This window comes from Galendromus occidentalis, unplaced genomic scaffold (genome assembly GCF_000255335.2).
Source record: "Galendromus occidentalis unplaced genomic scaffold, Mocc_1.1 scf7180000077086, whole genome shotgun sequence".
Lineage (NCBI taxonomy): Eukaryota > Metazoa > Arthropoda > Arachnida > Mesostigmata > Phytoseiidae > Galendromus > Galendromus occidentalis.
In genome coordinates this window covers 273,309-293,432 of record NW_003805074.1, presented here as the reverse complement: position 1 = coordinate 293,432, position 20,124 = coordinate 273,309, and the positions used below count along the sequence as shown (strand labels likewise).

The following is a 20,124-nucleotide window of genomic DNA, read 5'->3' as shown; positions in this document are numbered from 1 at the left end:
TGAGAAGCTCCATGCCGCCGCGATCTTCCTCAACATCTGAATTGTGGGGAGCCATCTACGAAGACCGATCTCTCCGGTTGGGAGTAGCGGTAGATGCCAACCTTCTTCTTACCGAATTCGGGAGTTCAGCGGAACGTATCCGAAAGAGGCGATGGACGCGGTTCCGAACAGAGGAGTTCCTCCCGCAACTGAGTTGTATCCGATTCTGGTCAGAGCTTCAGCGTCAGAGAGAATGAAGCTGTCAGAAGAAGACGCGAGCCGGCGAGGAACCGTCTCCTATGTGTTCGCCTCCTATGAACCTGGAACCTGATGCGCCTGTCCACGAAACGTGTTCAATATCAGAGATCCATGGAATTCTCTGAAATACCGCTTAGCTTTGCTGCGCTTCTAACCTATGGTGTGCAGTCTGTGCAGTGTACGGGCTCCAAGATACAATTTGACTTTGGCGCGTCATGCATCCATCTGGCCGTCGAACATGGCGACACGAATACGAAACCACTGTGGAGTCTTTTTCGGTGGCCCTTTCTCGGTACGTGCCGCAGGTTGAGAATTATCCGCAAAAATCGATGAATTTATGCTGGATATTTACTGAAAACATGTGTCAGATCGATCTTTCAAGACTCCTGAGCGACCTCCGCGTTGAATACGATCGAAACGACGGAGTTCCTCGGAGCAGCAGGCTCCGGAAGGCAGTGTTGTGACCGAGGGCAGTTCGAACCCATTGAAGGAGCTTGCGTTGCTTGAGTTCATAGATCAGACGCTTTGAACGGCAGAAAACCGTGTTCGATGACGCTGAGTTTCTAGCTAGCGCTGGTTGAGCGATCCACGCGGCAGTGGGAATCCTGTCAGCCAAATCGAACTCACAGAGCTTGGCTCTCGTCTGAGCAAGCAAAACACGTGTGCTATTGAAGTCGCCGGACGCCTCAGATCCACAGAAGTCAATCGTTTTGACGTGACTTACTTTTTCAGAAAGGTTGCAATGAAAACCATCGTCAGCGAGCAAACCGTAAAAATCCCGGACTCGGGTGAGTGTTTCTTTCACTGATTTTGCTGTTGGGCTCCCAGATGCAAACGAGCCCATCGAACGAGCTGTGCCTCAGTCTCGATTCCAAAGGCTTGACGGGAAGGTGCGGGAGAAGAGTGAATTCCGTCATGATGAAAGCCTTAATCCATTCTATGACGAGGAGCATCAAACCTGCGGAGGGGTTCCGTTTGAGGTTTTCTCGGACGGAGCTTCCGAAACGGGCGGAGATGCTTCCCGGCAAGATTAGAAAACCGGCCTGAAACTATTTGACCGCGAGCGTGCGATCAGACATCCGTAGACTGTCCGAAACTAAAGATGAACTCCGATCTCGATTTTCAGTGACCTGTAAGGTCCGCTGCCGGGTGGTCACCATCACCGGACCTCGGGGAACTCTCACGAAAAAGTTCAACCATGTTCAGGTGCAGATGGAGATGCCTGACTCGAGAACCCTGGTCGTGCGCAAATGGTTCGGTATCAAGAAAGAGCTCGCCACCGTCCGTACCGTGTGCTCTCACGTCGAGAACATGATCGTTGGAGTCACCCGAGGCTTCCAGTACAAGATGAGGACAGTCTACGCTCATTTCCCCATCAACGTCGTCATCTCCGACAAGAACACCCTCGTCGAAATCAGGAACTTCTTGGGCGAGAAGTTCATCCGTCGCGTCAGGATGCAGGTCGGCGTCACCTGCATCAACTCGCCGGCTCAGAAAGACGAGCTCATCCTCGAAGGTGAGCAATCGTTTGATTCCCCCTGGCAGACTCGACGCGAAAATCGAGTACATATTTTGAAAATTCTTCTTTCCCATTATCATGTGCCTCGATCGAAGAGAAGTTGAAGTGATGATAACGACAATCCATTCACTGAGATTCGAATAGATTCGGTGGAGGCGCCCCGTGGCTTGGGGTTCTCTCAGTCCACGGTGTGTTCTTTCCGGAGCTTTCGAATCACAAGACGTGTTGTTGGCTCTGATTCCAGTCCAAGAGTTTCGAAACCGATTGCACGTGGGATAATGTTCTCCCCGAACCTAATCAAGCCTCTCTCTCGACCTGCAGGGAATGACATCGAGTCGGTGTCTCGTTCGGCTGCTCGCATTCGGCAATCCACCTTGGTGAAGAACAAGGATATCCGTAAATTCCTTGACGGTATCTACGTCTCTGAAAAAGGCCACGTTGTTGCTGAAGCTTGAGCTGGTTGAGACAATAAACTGTAAAGGAAAACTTATTGCGTACTTTTTGAGTAAGATGAGATTGAGCCAAGCTCTCGCTATCGACGGCTCCGATACAGTGGAGTTTTCTTTTTCTCGTCACCTTCATTCATCAGAAACTCTCCCGGAGGTTTTCATTAAGCGAGATCCAGCGGAATAAGGCTGGAAATGAATAGGTGCCCCGGATTGGGATTATCTAAGGAGCCAGAAATCATAAGGGGAGCTTCATGGATCAAGGATCAGAGCTCCTTGTGGATGGATCCCATTCGAAGATTAGGTTCTGATTGCTCGTATGAGCATAACTCTAGAGGTCCTGAGGGACACCCCGGAGTGCTTCAGCGGAGTCTCAAGCAGTACACATTGTGCATTGGAATTCGACTCCCGACTCTGCAGAGACTGAATGAACCTCAACAATGAGGCCACAGCTGGTTCGATGAAAAACTTCTGGCGAATTCGCGGAGACGGAACGGGGGGCGGGAGTAATCCAGAAAAGATTAGAGGTGCGAATCGCGCAAAGCCCCTCAACGGACAACTCGGAAAACTCAAGGAAAAGCCTTCTTGATGAATACGTGTACGACAATATTGAGCGATTGAACACGGAAATCTCTGCCGACGAACAAAATAAAACAGGATGAATTCCAGTCAAGGCGACATTTATTCAAAGTTCCCTCGACCATTTAGACCGCCTTGAGTTCTCGTTGGATCTGGCACCACTTCTCGAATGGTCCGTGACCGTTCTTGTACTGGCAAATGACACCGTCGGGCTTCAGACGACCATCTTGACGCATGACTTCGTAATCTTCCTGGTCCCATTTCGTGAAACCCCATTTGCGGCTGACGTACACTCTCTGGCGACCGGGGAACTTGAACTTGGCACGACGGAGAGCCTCGACGACGTTTTCGCGGTGCTGTTCCTTCGCGCGAACGGACATGATGATCTGTCCGATGCGGACACGGGCCACGGTTCCTTGAGGTTTACCGAAAGCTCCTCGCATTCCAGTCTGGAGCCTATCAGCTCCGGCACACGATAACATTTTGTTGATTCGCAGGACGTGGAAGGGATGGAGACGAACACGCAGATGGAAGGCGTCTTTACCGCAGGTCTTCACGAGGTACTTGTTGGCGCAGATACGAGCGGCTTCGAGAGCTTCGGAAGAGAGCTGTTCGAATTCTCTCGACACGAGATGCACGCAGAGCGGGAACTCGTCGACGCGGGCCTTCTTCCTACCCAGGTCGTAGATCCGGATCTTCGGGTCGGGGACACCACGACAGAAACGGGACTTGGGGTAGGGCTTGTTCTTACAGTAACGATAACATCTCGCCGGACGGCGTCCCATGGTTCCTGTAAGGAGAATAGCATGGGTTAAGAGACAGTGCGTGAGGACCGGTATGTGGATCCCCTCATCGGGGCTTCCTCCGTATTGAAGCATGGGATATTCATGATTAGACATCGGAGAAGTCGATTCTTGATTTCAGAAAATCGAAGCTTTGTACCAGGCTTTAGAGACTCCATCATCTGTGGGATGGTGGGGAACTATGACTAACCAGGATTGATTTGGGGAGGCTTTGCTCCACGTTTAAAGCGATTTCGTTCAATCTCGCACAAAAACGTGTGTCAAGCTCCCGAGGTGTCAGAGAATTTCGGTTACACGCCGAAGCATGGAAACACTTCGGAAGCGTAACGGAGTTCATATTCATGGCTTCATCGAAATTGTCGCGAGCCTTGGAGACCTGATCCTCTGAGCGACAGGATCAGGGACTATGACTAACTAGTCATCGCTTTAGGGAAACTTTTGCTCCAAGTCTACTCGAAGAATTATGTCGATGTAAACTTGTGTCAAGCTCCCAATCGCCCCACCGCGAGACGGCGCTCGGAATTTCACACCTAATCACAGATACTCCGCAATTTCGCTACCTCGACATTATTCCTTCACCGGACATCGGACGGAACTCGCTGCCGGATGGAATCGAGACAGATTGTGACCAAGTTCTTCGATTTCCCCGAAATATGGTCTGGATTCTCGGGACAAGCGTTCTTTGCACAACTCGAATCCAAGCCCAGGTCTCTACAGCGGTAAGAGAGCCCGGCTTTGGCAGATAGGACGCTTCATGAACGATAAACTCATTGAAATCGGAGGTCGGTTTCGGCGTCGCACCTCGCCGCCAATTTACTCCCCTCTGCGGACGCGAAATGCGCCGGGACTCAAAGACTTTTCTCACTTTTCTCATACCGAACGAACTGGAGATCCCAACCACAGTTCAACTCTCACAAAACGCTTTGAAATAACAGTGAAAACGTACCTTTGGAAGCGAGCCACGTGTGACTACAAACTTCCAATAGAAAAGGAAAGAGCCCTAACCGGATGTTAACACAGTCGTGTTGAACCGAAACCACTCGCGCCAGCATGTGAGGGCGCGCGATCTTTTGAATGGCGCCGGCGCGACCGGGAGCTCTCACGATTTCTCGTGGGACGCGTGCGCTTCACGGTGGATTTACTTGAGCGGAGATCGAGAGAGGATGTTTCGGATTCCTAACCCTAGTTCCTCTCTTTCAAATGTCCAGTTTTCCAGAGAACCAGCTCCGAATATCTAAGGACAGAGAATTCCAGGATGAGACTTATCAGAATAAAATTATTCATGAGACGATTTCAAATGCCGATATCAGGGAATGAAATCGATCGCCCCGATCGCGAGCACGAGGAATTTTGCGGACTTCACTTCAGACGTTTTATTCGCAGCGCATCTGAGACTCAATCGATCTCACAGTTAGAGAGAGTCTTCTCGGCTCGGGTTAGCGGAGTCAGAATGCAGTGTTTTCCAAGCGTGCATCACTGAGCGGCCGTGAGCAAGATTTGTTTTTCACAGTAGACGCAAGGTGCAGTCAAAACAGCCCTCCGCAGCCCGTGCTCAGCTTCCTGTTCCAGAGCCCAAATCCTGAAGCACTCCTCGTGATAAGGCCGGTGACATTGCGAGTTCTCGCAGAACACCTGCAACAAAATGCGCATAATTGAACGCTCCTTCCTGGATTCGTCCAGCGAGGAACATAGCGATTGAATATCCGGCATGCGAATGGGCTCATGCCTTTGGTGTTTGATCGCCGAGCAGGTATGCGTAGCATATCGCGCATGCAATCGAGCATTCGGCTGTCTCCTCTTTCGGCAAAAACTTGATAGTTTCCCCGAAAGCTATCCTTAGATTTTCCAGAACGTCGACCACTGGATTCCACTTGCGGCTCCATTTGCGGTCTTTGAAGAGACTCGCGAAATCCTGGAAGGAGCTCCGGCATCCGAAGAACTCCAACTGCGAATCAGAGTACTTTTCGAGAATTATGATCGAGGGATCGAAATATAGAGCGCGCGGAAGAGGAGCTGCTCATTGTTCCGCTCAATGGACTCACGATCGGGGGCTCTCCTGTCTGCAGCGGATCGAGGAACGTGATCTGAAGTATTGAGGATTTTTCCAGAGCGACTCGACGATACGCTTGTCTCAAATCAGAGGGATCGATGACCCAGGTAGATTGGTCCAGCGCTACAACAAAATGCGAACATATCATGTAGAGATGAGGCATAGCTCGGAGGAGTTGAGGGGGCCAAGCATGGAGATGAATCAGCGACCGTTTGAGAGGTGTTCAAATTAAAAACGATTGTCCGAGAACGCACATTCGAGAGACTCATAGAACTTGCGGAGTTGCTCGGCTTTCGTCCTGAAAGAGTTGAACGCATCGAGGAGGTCACACTTCCTGGAGGAGAGCTCTTTGAGGAGCGATTGAGGGACGGTAGCCGACTTGATGGCTTCCGCAGATAAGCTGTAGGTCATCTCGAGATCTGCACGCGCATGACAAGACCAGAATTATAATCGTCGCTGCTTTCCGTAGTCCCCATGCGAATTTCGTCTCGGAACCTTGTGACAGGCAAAGAGTACTTCAATCGATTGGTTGAAGCTCAACTGAAGAGTAGAGTCATAGCTCGAGTCAGTTTGAATTTCTCGCTCACCGCCCACCCGCAAAGTCACCAAGTCTTTGTCGATTCCGCAGAAGTATTCCCTGCCGATTTTCTGCAGCTTCTCGAAGACAGATCGATACGTCAGAGCGTTCAGCGGTTGATACTCCTTCTGATTTCCATCGTGGTCTCGGAGTCTGGAAAATCAGCAGCATCTGCTCGTATGTTGAATCAAGGGGATATCTGGCTCGTGAATCCCCCGCTCGCCTTAGATGGAGAGGATGGTTGAGCGGGACATGCAATCGCGAAAAGAGGACTGACGTTTCTGCGGCGCTTAAGAATTCATGGAGGAAGCGATTCGGATCCTTGATTGAGCGGATCTTTGCGAAAAACTCCGGGTTCTGAGTTTCAAGCCTCTTTTGCAGGGTCGATAGCTGTACGTCTTCTGTTTGCAGTTTGATTCCGTCGGCATCACACCGTAACTCCAACTCCACATCGCGAGCGCCGCATTTCACGGATCCACGGTACAAGCTCAAATCGCTCTTCAGGGGAATGAGGCCTGGTTCAGTCAGAAGCGAGAAGTAAGCGAAGGACGATCAATGCGGTATTCGTTATCAGGACGCCGAAAGTATCCTTATTAGAGCATTTATCGCTTCCATTCGTCTCACCAGGGAATCGGGATAGGAGGGAGGTTGGTTTCAAGGCGCAGGCTGCTGCATCTGTGAAAAAAGCGTATCACTGGGACGATATGCCGAATTCGAGTACTGTGAACTTCACAATGGAGTAGGACCAAGATAAGCATATGGGTCTGGAGATGTCCTCTTGCACTGAATGACAATCGCCTACAAACCTTGGCTATGTCTATAAACGTCCGCGACCGCTAGGTCCTCCAAGACTGGAAGGGGAAACGGGTCGTCTTGAGTATTTTCTCACTTCGGTGGACCGCTAGATCCTAAAGGGATCCTATACCTAAAATTGTGTGATGAATATTCGAATAACCTCACAATCATCGTCGCGTTCCTCAGAAGATGCCCCGCTCATGATATTGTCGGGGGAGCGGACTCATGTTCCATCCGGGAAAAATCGGTCGACAAAATGCACGATTGACGCAAAGGAGCCCGATGAGCTCCGCTCAACTTCCTGCGTCCACGGGTGACGTTCTCTCGGAGTCAGTAGTTGGCGCCGGCGATTCAATTCCAAACAGCTGGGATTCTGCCGCCGCGGCTGTGATCACAACATCACCTCTCTCCGACGGCAGCGTGTACACGGCGCGAACCGTCAATATTCATTCATTGGAGCTGACTACGAAATTGACTAAGGCTTTGGATTAGCCGCGAGTTATCCGTGCACATATTAGAGTTTCTCGACACAATAATGAAGATAGAAACTCGCTTTAAGCACGCGAAGAGGCTGCGCTCGAGTGACCTATCTGACATGATTTCTGAGAGTATCGCGGGGAGGCTCCAAAACAAAAAGATTTCGTCAACTACCGGAGCCTTCGATTCGAGTGCATCAACTCGCGGAGATTCGGCTTGATAATATCCAATAGGTGATCGATGGTGAAAATGGTTAAAAAAGTCGAGGTTTCAATGCAATGCCATCGAGACTCGATTATATACCCCTATAGAATAGAGTCACACTGTCTGTCCGTCGACTGACCGATTCTTTCCGCTTTGCTCCCCCGAACAGACTCACAACTCCTTTCAATAGATGCCCAATCACCTCAGTGGGGTCAAGATATATTTTTCAAGCTGCTTAGACGCATGCTCTCCGCAAGATTTACCAGTCCCTCAAGTTAGCCTTGCTTTCTAGCATATGGGTAGCTCTTCAACCATGGCGCCCTTATGGCCAGTGATACATATGTTTCAAACCTTAACTGAATCATCTTTTTTTGGCATGCGTACAGGAGCTCCTACAGATTATATTCAATTTTCGTTCGCGATTAGTCTCGGATGAAGCCTGCAGCATTCGAACTCGACCTCAGCAGAGCTCTTAGCTCCCAATCATGAAAGGCAGATCCGTTCTCAATCAGAGCTTATAATGTGTCTTCAAACTCTGCTCGGAGCGTTCAGAAAAATGTCTCTGCTTCAAGCGCGGCATATTCCATGAAGATTGACTGCTTTGGTGAGACTAGGCTGATTGTGGGTCAATTATTCGCGACGAAACATAGACGGACGCGATATATCACTCCGTGAGGTTCATTGTCCGTAAGGAGCGTGGCAATGTGAATATTCAGCCGGAGATTCGCGTGCATGAGTTTCGCAAATGTTGAGTCCATGCATCAGATAATCATCAGAATTGAGCATCTCTACGGAATGTGCACCTTGCGAATGTCCCCCATCGGGGAATCCGCTAAAGCGGAGCCCGGCCCCGAGAGAAAACCCGAAACGATCATTGAACGAGGGCAGATCCTACTCAAGTTTCGTAACCCAGATGGAGGGAAGATTCCGAGCTTCCTTTGACGAATTGGCGACGCCGATCGCTGCCGGAACGCCGACTCCGCTACCGCGGGAAGAAAATTAGTTGGATCCAATTTTTCCCTCCCAGCCCAGCTGAGTTACGTACATGGTGCGGTCAACCGTGAAGCATAGGGAGGGAATGTTCCGGGGGGTCATTTTGTTATTTTCCCCAATACTCCGCGAAGAAATTCTCAACCCACAGCAGAATGTTCCATCAAGCAACTCCCACCTTCTTGACAGCATCGAGCAACCCGCCGAAGTCTGTACGTGAGGCTTCGAAGGGGCTCCGAGTCTCTGGCTCCCCGAGGCGAGTAGTCCGGAGCTCCGGAGTTCTTCAAGTTTTTCCTCAGTTCGGAACTCGCCGGGTTTTCACCACGGAAGAGAATGTGTCCGGGAGGAAACAACAGATTTCAAACGCTCGAGCCACTGCTTTTCATTCCGTTCTTATTTCTCATTTTGAAGAGCAACGTCTAGATCTCCGTCCCGTGTGGATCAGCAGGGAGAGCTTCTCTCCGCCAGAAAAAAAGTTTAGCGTCGCGTTTCCCGCCAAGCGCGGAGTTAACGTTGATATAAGTACAGAAGAATGGTTTTGGAGCCCGCATCCCACACAGCCGGGCACCCTGCCTCCGGTGTCAATGGCGCTACGAGCGCTCGCTAATGAACGCGCTCGAATATTAAACTCATTCTCGCAGCGACGAATAACTGGGTTCCCTATGCTGCCCGGCCGAATCCTGTCCACTAGAGGGAACGAAAAGTTGTGGGGATGCTCCATAGGGAGTGAGGGCGCCCGAGGAAAGTCATAAAAATTGAAATTTCTATTGTAATAATCCGCTGAGAGAGGAACATGCACTGCATTGCAGTAAGTCGACGGTCGTCATGAATACGCATGACTCGCGCCGGGCGGATATACTAAGATTTGCTTGAACAACTCAGCCAGGCATGCTTGATCCGCAGAAGCAGTTTTTCGATCGGTTCGAATCCCTCCCCATCTTCCGCTCGGAGCCCCCTCCACATATTGCTCCCCAAAGAAGCTATTCGCGATCTGCTCGAACAGGCCGACGGACGACAGTCGATAGCTCTCCATCTCATGCAAAAGAATCTCTTGATGCACCGGGCCGAATCCGATCGAGAGTGAATACGAGCGACGGATTAAACGTGGTGAGGGAGCCGACTTCCGCTCGGGGAACCCTCTATTCGACAAAGCTCCCGCGAGTTCATTCAGACTGGAGTCCTTCCTGAAAATTGAGATCGACAGAACTCCGAGCCCCGCGACGAGATTCCCTGGGTCTGGAAGAGACGAGAACTTGAGAAATTTCCACGCTACCATCGTCGAGGCACAGCCGTGAACCGGTCGGGAGTCTGCGTCCATTCCTGACCGAGCTAAAAAGAGAACGAAGCGTCTCGATAGGAACTCGTTGACCGGACCACCGGCTATCGCATTCAGCGTCCAACAATTCGTCGTCATCGCCATTCTATACTCTATGTCTCACTCTGATATGTAGCTCGAGTTTCTGATTTCTTCGAAATCAGACCACGTTTCTCCCTCGACTCATTGGGAGAGAATCACGATCATCCCCGATTTTCCCTTCCAATTGCTCTAATTCTATAGATAATTATTCGTATTCGCATCCCATCCTGTGCGAGGAGCGGAGTTTCGAATCCCGGATTCCCGGCTTTTCCAAGAGACGAATGAGGAATCAATTCCGCAAGGGTCCCTTGAAGGGTCGCTAGCGACCGGGACTCTGTCAGACAAGGTTCATTGAAATGTCTATTACTCTCCAGTCTAATGAGTGCTGGCTCGCGAATCGAAGTTGATGAGATCAACTCGCCACTGTCTTCTTGCCTAGTCAACAAGAAATTGGTGAGTCAGCCGGTCTTGAGGAAAACCGCGTTGTTTACTTCGCTGGAAACCGCGGCTCCAAGCGAGAGACTATTCTGCGACTTAATATTTCAAAGAGCATTGCGCACAGAACGAAAGTTGAACGCGAATCGACTTGTTTTCAAATATCTTGTGTCGACTAGAGCAGATATGGGATCAAGCAACGCCGACAATGAACGCCGATCACGGAACGAGTTGATCTAAGCAGAATCTGCCTGATGCTCTTGGCGCCCGCAACCGACGGCGGAAGCGTTTTCCCTATGAGAGCTTACCGAATTTCAGACTCCCGCTCGAAACGGATCAGGTCTCGACATTCTCACGCAGCAGTATTAGGTGGGTTGAGTGCTAGGTGGTCGAGGGGAGCTATGTATATTACGATGGAAAAAAGTCTGAATCATATTATGTCCTCAGAATCGAATGAAGTCCACGTATCCACGACTCCACGTTCTGTTGATGCCAATATGCGATCCTCGATAAGATCATAAGTCATAATGTTCTGGATCGAGAGCGATATCCGGGAACGGAAGTTTCCCGCTGCGGACATGGCGGAGATATCACCCGTACCTGCTTGCTGAACAGAAGGAGTTTGTTTGGTCGAATCCTTCCGGAAACGAATCGATGGAGCCGCTGACTATGGAACTTCCCTGTCGGGAGTCAGAGAAGAACTGTGGGCGTATAGAGGATATATTGTTCTGAATCCCACAATAGGCTCCCTCGCTAAGACTTCCGTGTTTCGATTTTTTTCCCACGGAGTACGAGATTCCGCCCAGAATCGTATATTATTATTCCCACGATCAGGGCCGAGGTCAGAGCTCAAGATCGAACTCCTCACGATCCGGTCGCGAGCCTGATCCCGACAGGGATGTGAATGAATAGAAGATGCCACGGACGACTTTCGGAAGCGCTTCTCGACTCGCCTAACGAGTCTTCTGAGAATTTTGTGACATTGTGGATCGGTCGTCATTAGCACCGACAGCAAGTCTCGTCGGCCGACCAAGTGAGGAGGAATACTCCATCTCATGATGAAGCTCATTGAAATTTATGCGCTTCATCACCATCGAACACAGGATTCGTGGTGAACGGTCGTTCGACTCCGTTCGCATTGTGTCAATACAGCTAGAAGAAACAAAAACTCGCACCTTTGTTAGTCAAGGGCTGACCCAGAACGTTCTGTGAGTCGGCGCAAATGGCATACAGTGTAGATGTTCAAAACGTCAGCCAGTCAGTCTTTTGATTTTTTCGTCGAAGGAACCAGGAATCATCCAGTGAGCCGGAAACGCTCTGCACCAATCCCTAAGTCGAACCGAGCCGACCGCGCGCGATATCTGAACGAACTCTGGAATCATTTGGGAGTCTCGACTTTCCACGGCTGACGCTCAAGGGTCCTCGAGTGCTCACTCCGCACCGTAAACAGAAGTTTCCTGGAAATTCGGAAAGTCCTCCACAAACAATGAGAGGCTCCTCTTCCGAAGACATAAACTCGGTGTCTACAGAAGTTCATGGAAGTGCCGGACAACCTACGTAAATAGTAGCCCATTCTCTGCTTGGGTCTCCAAATCGAAGAGGATAATTCTCAGATGATCTTCTAACATTTCGCGAGGGGGATCCCACCCTCGGGCGGGGGAAAAGTGTATGTTATTTCCTCGACGGATTTCGGGCGGCTCGATGATCGTCCCATGCTGAGTCGGCTCCTCGTTCTGGGTCGTAGCGCACACTCCACGTCCGTTCTGATGTGCAGACCTAGAAGTACTGCCGGTAGGGAGACGGAAATGTAAGTGACATTTTTTCCTTGACGAGACCCGAGGAAATTGGAGGCTTGTTGCTGAAGCTGTTTGCCACCTTACGCTCATTGACTCACGGGATCTCTTACGCGCTCCATCGATTAGCTCGTGATTCACGCGGCATCATGTCGTTAAGGTTCTTATCGTCGAGCGATACGACGACCATTCATCGTTCTCCCATCGCCGATTCACCTTTGAGCCCTTCACGTTTCTGTGTCGTGGGCTAGCATGAGCGCTATCGCCGGCGTTTCGCTCATCCACTTCTCGTTCTCGTCCGGTGCCTCCCCTCACTTGAGCTCCGACAACTGTCTTGCTTTTGAGGGACGGTGGTCGTCGACATGGACTTAGTCGAGTAGGCGCTCGACTTTCTCGCGGGCATCTGCCGCTGAGGGGTTTGTTCGCGGTGGAGTGACGACAGTCGACGCGTCAATTCTAACTCCATAAAGCCTGCACAAGCGTTTTCTTATGGTGCTCCTCTCGGTTTTCCGCTCTTGAGGGGCGGCGGTAGTATCGAGGGTACATTTCAGCCGTCGTAAGAAAAGAAACGTCGATAAACTCCGTCCCGTCAAAAAAGCCACTACAGACCTAGACCTCTAGGCGTCGCCGCAGACCGTCGTCGTGTCCGTCGCGCCGCCTACAAGTGAACATCGACCGTTCCGTAGATTCTTGCTCGAGTTTCCGCGGAGCATCCCGAAGAAACGCTCCCAAACTCTAGTGTCTCGGGACTCATTCTATTCCGTCGTAATTCTTTAATCACCGACGTCCCTGATCGGATCGATCACACTTCTCCTCCGATGTGGGTGGAGGGTCCCGAACTTCTTATCAGCGGAAGTATCGTTCCTCCTTCGACTAATTTTCTTGAAGAATCGCCTTTGTTGAGTCGATAAGCCTGGCAGACCTCTAGAAAGAGCGGGAGGTATCGTAAGGAACGGAAGGAAAGCACGGTGGGAAACGACGACATCAACAACAACAGCAACATCATCGAAAGCAGCGACAACAACAACAAGAAACACGTCAGAGAAAGCACAAGCAATTATCAAAAACGACATCAGGCGCAGTTAACGTAATGCGCTTTGAGAAAAGGCCCCTCCATCCGCTCTGTAAGCTGTCCATCAGGAGCCTTTCATCATCGAAATGACGCCGACGGTCATGCTGGTATGAGACATCAGTATTTTTCTTCCACGGTGAACAAAAGTCGGATGTGCTCCCTGAAGCGGGATTGAGGCATCAAGACGGCCATTACCTGAGCTCCGTATGATTTCGATGCGTGATTTCAATTCGAATCCGAGTAAAGGGGTTAAGGAAATTTATCCGAGAAATCCTATCGGATCCCAGAGTGATTGCAAGACAGTTTTCTCAGGCAGACAAGGGATCCTCGCAGGCATCGAATATTCATTCTGACTTCCCCTCGCGATCGATCGCTCTACTCGGTTAGATGCAAGAGGTCCAATTCGTTGACTGGTCGGTTGAAACGCCGACGGATTCGGGTCGGGAACCTCATCGGCAAGGGGCAGACTGACCCAAAAGAAGATCCGGAGCGGGAGCGAATGCTGAAGGAAGAAGAATCTATATTTGAGATCGCTATTTCGGTTCGCTCAACCCCAACTTGACCCTCAGAGAGACTCATCTGACGAGTGAGTCGGGTCCCCGAGCCAGACCACCGACTGAGAGTCTGCTCCGTCCGAATCTTTCCGCGAGGAAAAAACATGTTATCAGTGAATAACTCGTGGTCATAGCAAACTAAATGTCTTGCCCTATTTTCTATCGTTCCTGACCAGCTCGCCTTGGCCGCATTCGACGTCGACGGCGAATGGGTCTTACTGATTTTGGAAGCCATCCTCGGGACCACCGACTCTTTCGCTCGTAGGGCATCTGGGATCGTACAATAATTTGAGAAATCATGATTGAGTTTACCTGATTCGGTAGGAATCCCATGGATTAGCGATAATCCATAGTTCTCATTTTATTCACAGACCTGTACATTGTATCAACATCGGACTTCCGGACATTGCGATCGGATTCACGTATTGTACAGAGTTCTTAGGAACATTCCAGTAAAGAAGAAGTTATAAAATCAAACAGTCCATCTTCGCATTCGATGGTCCTTGGTCAGAACGGATAAGTTTAAAGTATTCGTTATGTACATTTTTAAAAGACCTACTCGCTAGAGCTCGTGTCACTTGCTCAAGCTCGCAATAACTTATTCGCAATAACTCATAAACAATACCAAGCTCAACGATTACACTCTCATCATCTCCCGAACCAACATTTGTGACGGTTCACGAGGCAATTTGACCAGACAGCGTTTGACTATTGGTCCGTGTCCCAGCTTCTCATATCCACGACAGGGGCAGATCAGCCGAATTTCGGGCTTTCGTCCGAATGTCTTGCGACGAACACTGGGTCGTAGCCGGTTTTCTTCGTGCACAGCTCGAGCTTGCTGAAAAGGAAAACGAAGATCACCGAAATCGCTATAGCCGAAAGACTTAACATTCCGTACAACGCTGTCTTCAGATTCGTGTCGTCTTGAGTCTGCTTCAGGATTCCGTCGTGGAGGAGCACGGGCTTCATTGGCAGAATGTGAAGTGCAGGATCCCGTGAGTCGACTTCGTTCCATGGCTCGTCACCAGATCTATCGACTGTTTCCTTGATTTCGGGAGTCCTCGGAGTCTCCGTCGCGGGCGTAACGGCTTGTCCCACCGTCTCCGTCGTTCCCGATGAGATTTCTGTTTTCGGAGCCTCAGTGGCGATGGGAGGCGAAAGCGTGATAATTTCACCGTCCTGGATCTTGACATCGGACACATAACCCGTTTCGTCATCAGTGTTTTCCTCAGTTTCTGTCGAGTCGGTTTCCGAATCGACTCCCGGGTCTCCGACGGGCGGATCTCTGACGACTTCCCTGCATTTCATCTTCGAGAAAGTGGTTTCGTCGATTATGAAATCGCTGCAGGCAGTGGCTTCACTCCCTGGTGCACCCGGAGCACACACATTCCCGGCGAAACTAGCGTGAGCTCGGAGAGTTGAGCTCTCGACGAATTCCCGCTCGGGGTTTAGTCCGTGGAAGCTCGTTGGCGACACAGCTAAAGACTCTGCCGCACATTTGATCGCTCGGATTTGTTTCTGAATGACGGTGAGATTGAGATCCTTCGCGGTCTCTTTCGGGGGCAGCCGGAACTCCAGGGCCATTCCGTCCGCTCTGTTTTCGTTCTTCTTCAGGAGGAGCATGACTCTGAGTTTGTACAGAACTTTGTTTTCACTCGAGAGAAATTCGAGAGCGAAGAACAAGGTTCCAGGCCTGGTGACGATTCCCGAAACGAAGACGACGCCCGTGGACGGACCGATTTCGAAGGATATTCCATACGGCACGGTGGGTTCGACTTCGATCGGTGTCGAGCTCCGGAGTTTCAGGAAGTCCAAGCTAACGTTGAAAAATCGATCGATCTCCACTTCCACTTCTGGGTATACATAGAGGAACTTGTTGTCGCACCTGAAAGTCCCGGGGAGATCCCGCCTGACGGACTTGAGCGTGAACTGTTTATCCCGTGCATTGTCGACGCAATCCAGTTTCGTCTTCGGCAGGGATCGAAGTCTTATGAAGTTTTCTTTCTTCGGCCTCGGATTTGGAGCTACGGTGTTGATTTTCAGTTTTGTCACATTTTCCAAAATATTCGGCTCCGATACGAAGGTTGTACTGTCCGTACGCTCCAACGACACAAGTCCTGGATAAAGATCGGAGCCGTGCACAAAACGTGGCAACGCCACAGCTAGTGCCAGCACTAGGGTTCTCACTCGCATTGTTCCTCTCGATAGGGGCACGGCCGGAGCTGCGAACAGATCAAATGAACTCGTGAATGATTCGAGTTGGTCAGAGCGCCCGACGACCACGCGCCGTCCGCTCGTGTGCTCGTTGTTCGGTTTGATTCGCTGACAGCGGGGCGAACACTTGAAATGGAGAGTACGACACGACGGCGGCGACGGCTGCTGCTGCAGCAGCTACGGCTCTACGGTTCTACGCTCAGCCCACTAACCGGCTAACTGACTGGCGGACTGGCGGCTTGCCCCGTTCGTAGTATCCCGGAGAGAGTTTCTCTCAACTCGGATTTTCAGACGGCGCACCCTGACACTGAAACACCTGAGCGTCCGCCAAACATCCGAAGAACAAACGTCGACCACACGTGCACGTTTGCTCCCAAAGCGTGGCATCGATCTTTGCGGCAATGATCTTGGCAGCGCTTACGTAATGCCTCGAGTGTTTGAAGTCTCCGGCGGATTTTCTGACTCACGCACTTGACAGGCGCGAATACCAAAAATGCATATGCGAAGATTTCCGAGAACGAGTGGAGGGGCGTGAAAAAATCGCGAACTCTGGTTTTAATGAAACTGAATGAGCGTAAGCGAAAGTTCGTCAAACAGAAAGACTGCGCCATTTCTCAGAATAGGAGTGGGAGAGCGGAATCAAAAACAAAAATATTCGGTGGTAAAGAGAATCGGCTAGATTAAAGAAGACTGAGCTCGTTTCTGAGGGAACTGTGGCTGGCTCGAACTCGGGGGATATTCCCCCCTCCCCTCATGTAGATGTAGCCCGAGCTACCGCGAAATTCTACTTTCCTTCGGAGAGAAAACTTCTGACGGCTGCTCGTCGTCAAGCGAAATTTCATCAGACAGGCCATGAGGTCATCACGCGATGGCTGTTCTCAATTTTTTTCACTCCGCCTTCCCGTCTCCTACGCCTGCTTTGTCCACTTCAGACTTGAACCAGATACTTGCCTCCCATTGAGGGCTAAGGGTGTGAGTGAGTCATTGCATCGATTCCAGCAAGCTAGTCGGTCTAGCAGCCTTTCGACGCAGTGTGCTTACCTAGCTTCTTGGAAATGAACGATAGACCATGGACGGGTTTGAACTAGCTTCCATTGTCAGACGAGTAAATCTTCGACCCGAAAACCAACACGGTTCAGCAGTCTGCGCTCGGCGGTTTGCTGTTGCTGTTTCTACATGAAAGATCTCCGACACATTCGCAACACTTCGGTTGTGTTTCTGGCTAAGAGTGAAGGCGACAGTGACCGACTTCCTCCCAAGATCGCAGGCTCCGCAGATCTCATCGATATTTGGACTCTGCCGAGATCCCGGAACTTTTCTACTGGCGGCAGGTGGAAAATTATTCCCGGGCTCCCTCCGCGTCAATCATTCCCAAGCGCCGTGAGCACCGGTGAATTCGGCCCAGGAAATCATTGGATCATACGGAGCATCTGTCAAGTTCTCTCTCAGCTTCTGGAACTGATCGGGTAATAGGAGAAGATTTCTAGCAGCCAATTGTCCTGATGAACGACAAGGAGAACGACGTCGCGGAACAGTGCGCCTGAGCAATTGGAGACGTGACATCGAAGCAATCGCCCGCTATCCCCCACTGGCGTAAAGAGAAATGCTCTCTATGCTCTCAAGATTTTCTATATTTTCATCAGCTCGCAGCTCCTTTGGATATCTCATGGTGATTTTGAGGTTCCGAGAAATACCCGCTCGTCTACGATGCCCAATTATGTCGACGAAAAAATCACGGACAACTCCGAACGTAAACCCCGGAGTCGTCGGTGAACACTGACATCTCCCCACAACGATGACGAATCCTGAACGTTTTCTCTTTCCATGGAGGAAATCCTTTAACTTTTAACTAATCTGTCGGACGAAGGAAACGGACGTCCCGTTCCGACATCGAGTCGCTTGTGTTCCATCCTGCTCGATGGAAGGTTAGGAGCAGTAGAACATTCGCTCTTCCCCTCCCCCCGGATCCTTCCCCGAGTTGTTTCCCCCGTGACCTGAGATGTTCTCGAAGAAGGCTCAAACACGCAGTTTCTTGAGGTCAGCTAGACGATGAATGACCCAATCATTGCTGCCAACCCATCATGGTCTCGGCTCTCGAGCGCTGATCTGAAAACATGATTCGTAATCAGCTTCTTAACGCATCGACATGTGTCCATCTTTGTCGAAGGCCCAGCAATGAACGTCGCCTCTCCCCTGGATTCGCAGTACATTCGTCCCCGATATTCCGTATGTAGATGCTGAGAACCGAGGAGTCTTCCAGACGGTGTTTCCGAGCGGGTGCCGAATTCCAGATAGGTGTATGCTGAATGCTGAGAATCCTTAGAAATTCACCAAAGAGACGTAAATCAGAAGATATAGGAGCTTACGGTCGCAGCCTATTTTTCGCAATGACTCGAGCCATAAATCTACTTGAACGCTAGATTCCCCGTATTATTGAATGAGTCATTTGCCGCTTGAGAGGGAGATTCGCCGCAGGCCACACCGTTACCAGACACCAAGTCATGAGAGTCGCAAACGGCTCTCGATGGTCCATCGCCCGGTCTATTCTCTTGAAATAAACACAACGTCATCCTCGAACGTATTCGACCAACCGACAGACACCCTTAAAAGCGTATTGATAATAGTCTGTCAGCGAAGACGAGATATTGAGCATCAAACAGAGCGATATTTGCTTCCAGTGCCGAAAAAATTAAGCTCGCGGCGTTGCTCCTCAGAGCTCCGGTCCACGGATAGCCAGTCGCTGAAGATGAGGAAAAGGTGAAGGTTGTCGAACGGTGGAGTCGTTGAGTCAGCATTCACTTGTTGTACCTAGACCAGAGGGACCGGGGAAGTGGATTGGTCTCTCTTGTTGAAATAGAATTTGCGCCTCATCACACACCTTGCCTGGGGCCAGGGAAAATAGCTCCCGATCGCGGCTCGAACTCTGAGGTCAGGTATCGACGGAGATGTGGGGTGAGGTAGTGGAGCGATCGAGAGCGGTCGGGTGAGCGATTGAGCCGAAGTCCAATCGAACAAATTCTCTGTCCGCTCAATCAAATCTATTTGCACTTATTTCGAGAGAATTTCGTCAGACGAACACATTCATCTGTTCTCACTCACACGGTCATATCTGCAGTCCTGCCGCGACACAGTCTGCAACGGGGCTCTCTCCGAAATAGCGTCAATATTCTAGGGAACGTCCAGCTTCGAGGAGAGAATGGAATCCCCAAAGTCTTTGCTCGACAAACGGGTATTCTGGAACACAGGGATATCTTTCTCTCAAATCGATGGGTCGATTCATCGACTCGATTATTGTTTCTATACAGAGTTCCCTTCTTCCCGGGGCGATCCCCCCTTACGATCAAAGGCCGAGAGATCTCCGGAGTCTCAGAGTGGTCTAGTGATCGGAAAGTGAGCGGGCGGACCCGTCGATCGGCGTGCTCAGTCCACCTCTTTCCCGCAACAGATGCCCTTCCTCCCTCCGGACGTTCTTTCCATGGACTCTTTCCCTGAGCCACGTGCGCAGTCTTCTCCGAGACCACGGTTCGGATCTCAGAGTCTGGGACGCAGACAGCACAAACGGGGCCCGAAGAGCCCTACCTAGCGCGACCCGACGAGGAAGCTCACCGGTACCGATCGGAGCGAGAAAAGCATCCGTCGAATCTTTCATTGAATATTATTCGCAGGCCGCAGGCCTCCATTATGGAAGATTTATTCAACAAGTGAATCCGTCGCGAGGAATTTGTGTGTTTGTGAGTGAGTGAATTAGTACATAGATCGCCGGAGTTTGTTGGATTAGTGAGGGGGGAGAGTGAGTGAGTGAGTGCAAGGAGAACTGAGCGAGGAGGAAAGCCAGGAGCGGATTTTTTCATAGTCTGGATTTTTTCCTCGGTGAGCGAATTTTCAGAAATTCCTGCCTCCACATCACATTCCCCAATCCCCGGAAGTTGCTTTTCCGAACGAACTTGATGTTTTTGGAAAGTATTCGGACCTCACGCAGGATGCGCGGCGGAGCTAAGTCCGTCGGCTGGGCAGACGCACCG

At 50.7% G+C, this 20,124-nt stretch overlaps 4 protein-coding genes across 5 annotated transcripts; 1 reads left to right on the top strand and 3 right to left on the bottom strand.

Annotated features, from left to right (window-relative positions):
• Positions 1-503: 503 nt before the first annotated feature.
• RpL9 (ribosomal protein L9) lies at positions 504-2,242 on the top strand. The gene is made up of 4 exons (XM_003740696.2): positions 504-529; positions 970-1,025; positions 1,364-1,753; positions 2,078-2,242. Exons 2-4 carry the CDS (start codon positions 980-982, stop codon positions 2,209-2,211), a joined length of 570 nt encoding a protein of 189 aa, XP_003740744.1. The 5' UTR covers positions 504-529; positions 970-979; the 3' UTR covers positions 2,212-2,242.
• A 623-nt stretch (positions 2,243-2,865) lies between these two features.
• RpL10 (ribosomal protein L10) lies at positions 2,866-4,612 on the bottom strand. 2 transcript variants are annotated; one of them, XM_018638529.1, is made up of 3 exons: positions 4,461-4,513; positions 4,145-4,334; positions 2,866-3,571 (listed from the first exon to the last, which is right to left on the bottom strand). In XM_018638529.1, the coding sequence occupies exon 3, from the start codon at positions 3,564-3,566 to the stop codon at positions 2,907-2,909; it is 660 nt and encodes a 219-aa protein (XP_018494045.1). In that variant the 5' UTR covers positions 3,567-3,571; positions 4,145-4,334; positions 4,461-4,513; the 3' UTR covers positions 2,866-2,906. The 2 variants fall into 2 exon arrangements, with proteins under 2 accessions (XP_018494045.1, XP_003740814.2); XM_003740766.2 differs by lacking the exons at positions 4,145-4,334; positions 4,461-4,513 and adding an exon at positions 4,531-4,612.
• Positions 4,613-5,057: 445 nt separating this feature from the next.
• Positions 5,058-7,395, bottom strand: Fancl (E3 ubiquitin-protein ligase Fancl). Its single transcript, XM_003740765.1, has 9 exons — positions 7,172-7,395; positions 7,018-7,062; positions 6,836-6,886; positions 6,489-6,726; positions 6,222-6,364; positions 5,889-6,053; positions 5,627-5,757; positions 5,311-5,529; positions 5,058-5,216 (listed from the first exon to the last, which is right to left on the bottom strand). Exons 1-9 carry the CDS (start codon positions 7,206-7,208, stop codon positions 5,058-5,060), a joined length of 1,188 nt encoding a protein of 395 aa, XP_003740813.1. The 5' UTR covers positions 7,209-7,395.
• Positions 7,396-14,190: 6,795 nt separating this feature from the next.
• LOC100899173 (uncharacterized) lies at positions 14,191-16,462 on the bottom strand. The gene is made up of 2 exons (XM_003740695.1): positions 16,315-16,462; positions 14,191-16,110 (listed from the first exon to the last, which is right to left on the bottom strand). The coding sequence occupies exon 2, from the start codon at positions 16,079-16,081 to the stop codon at positions 14,642-14,644; it is 1,440 nt and encodes a 479-aa protein (XP_003740743.1). The 5' UTR covers positions 16,082-16,110; positions 16,315-16,462; the 3' UTR covers positions 14,191-14,641.
• Between the last annotated feature and the right edge of the window lie 3,662 nt (positions 16,463-20,124).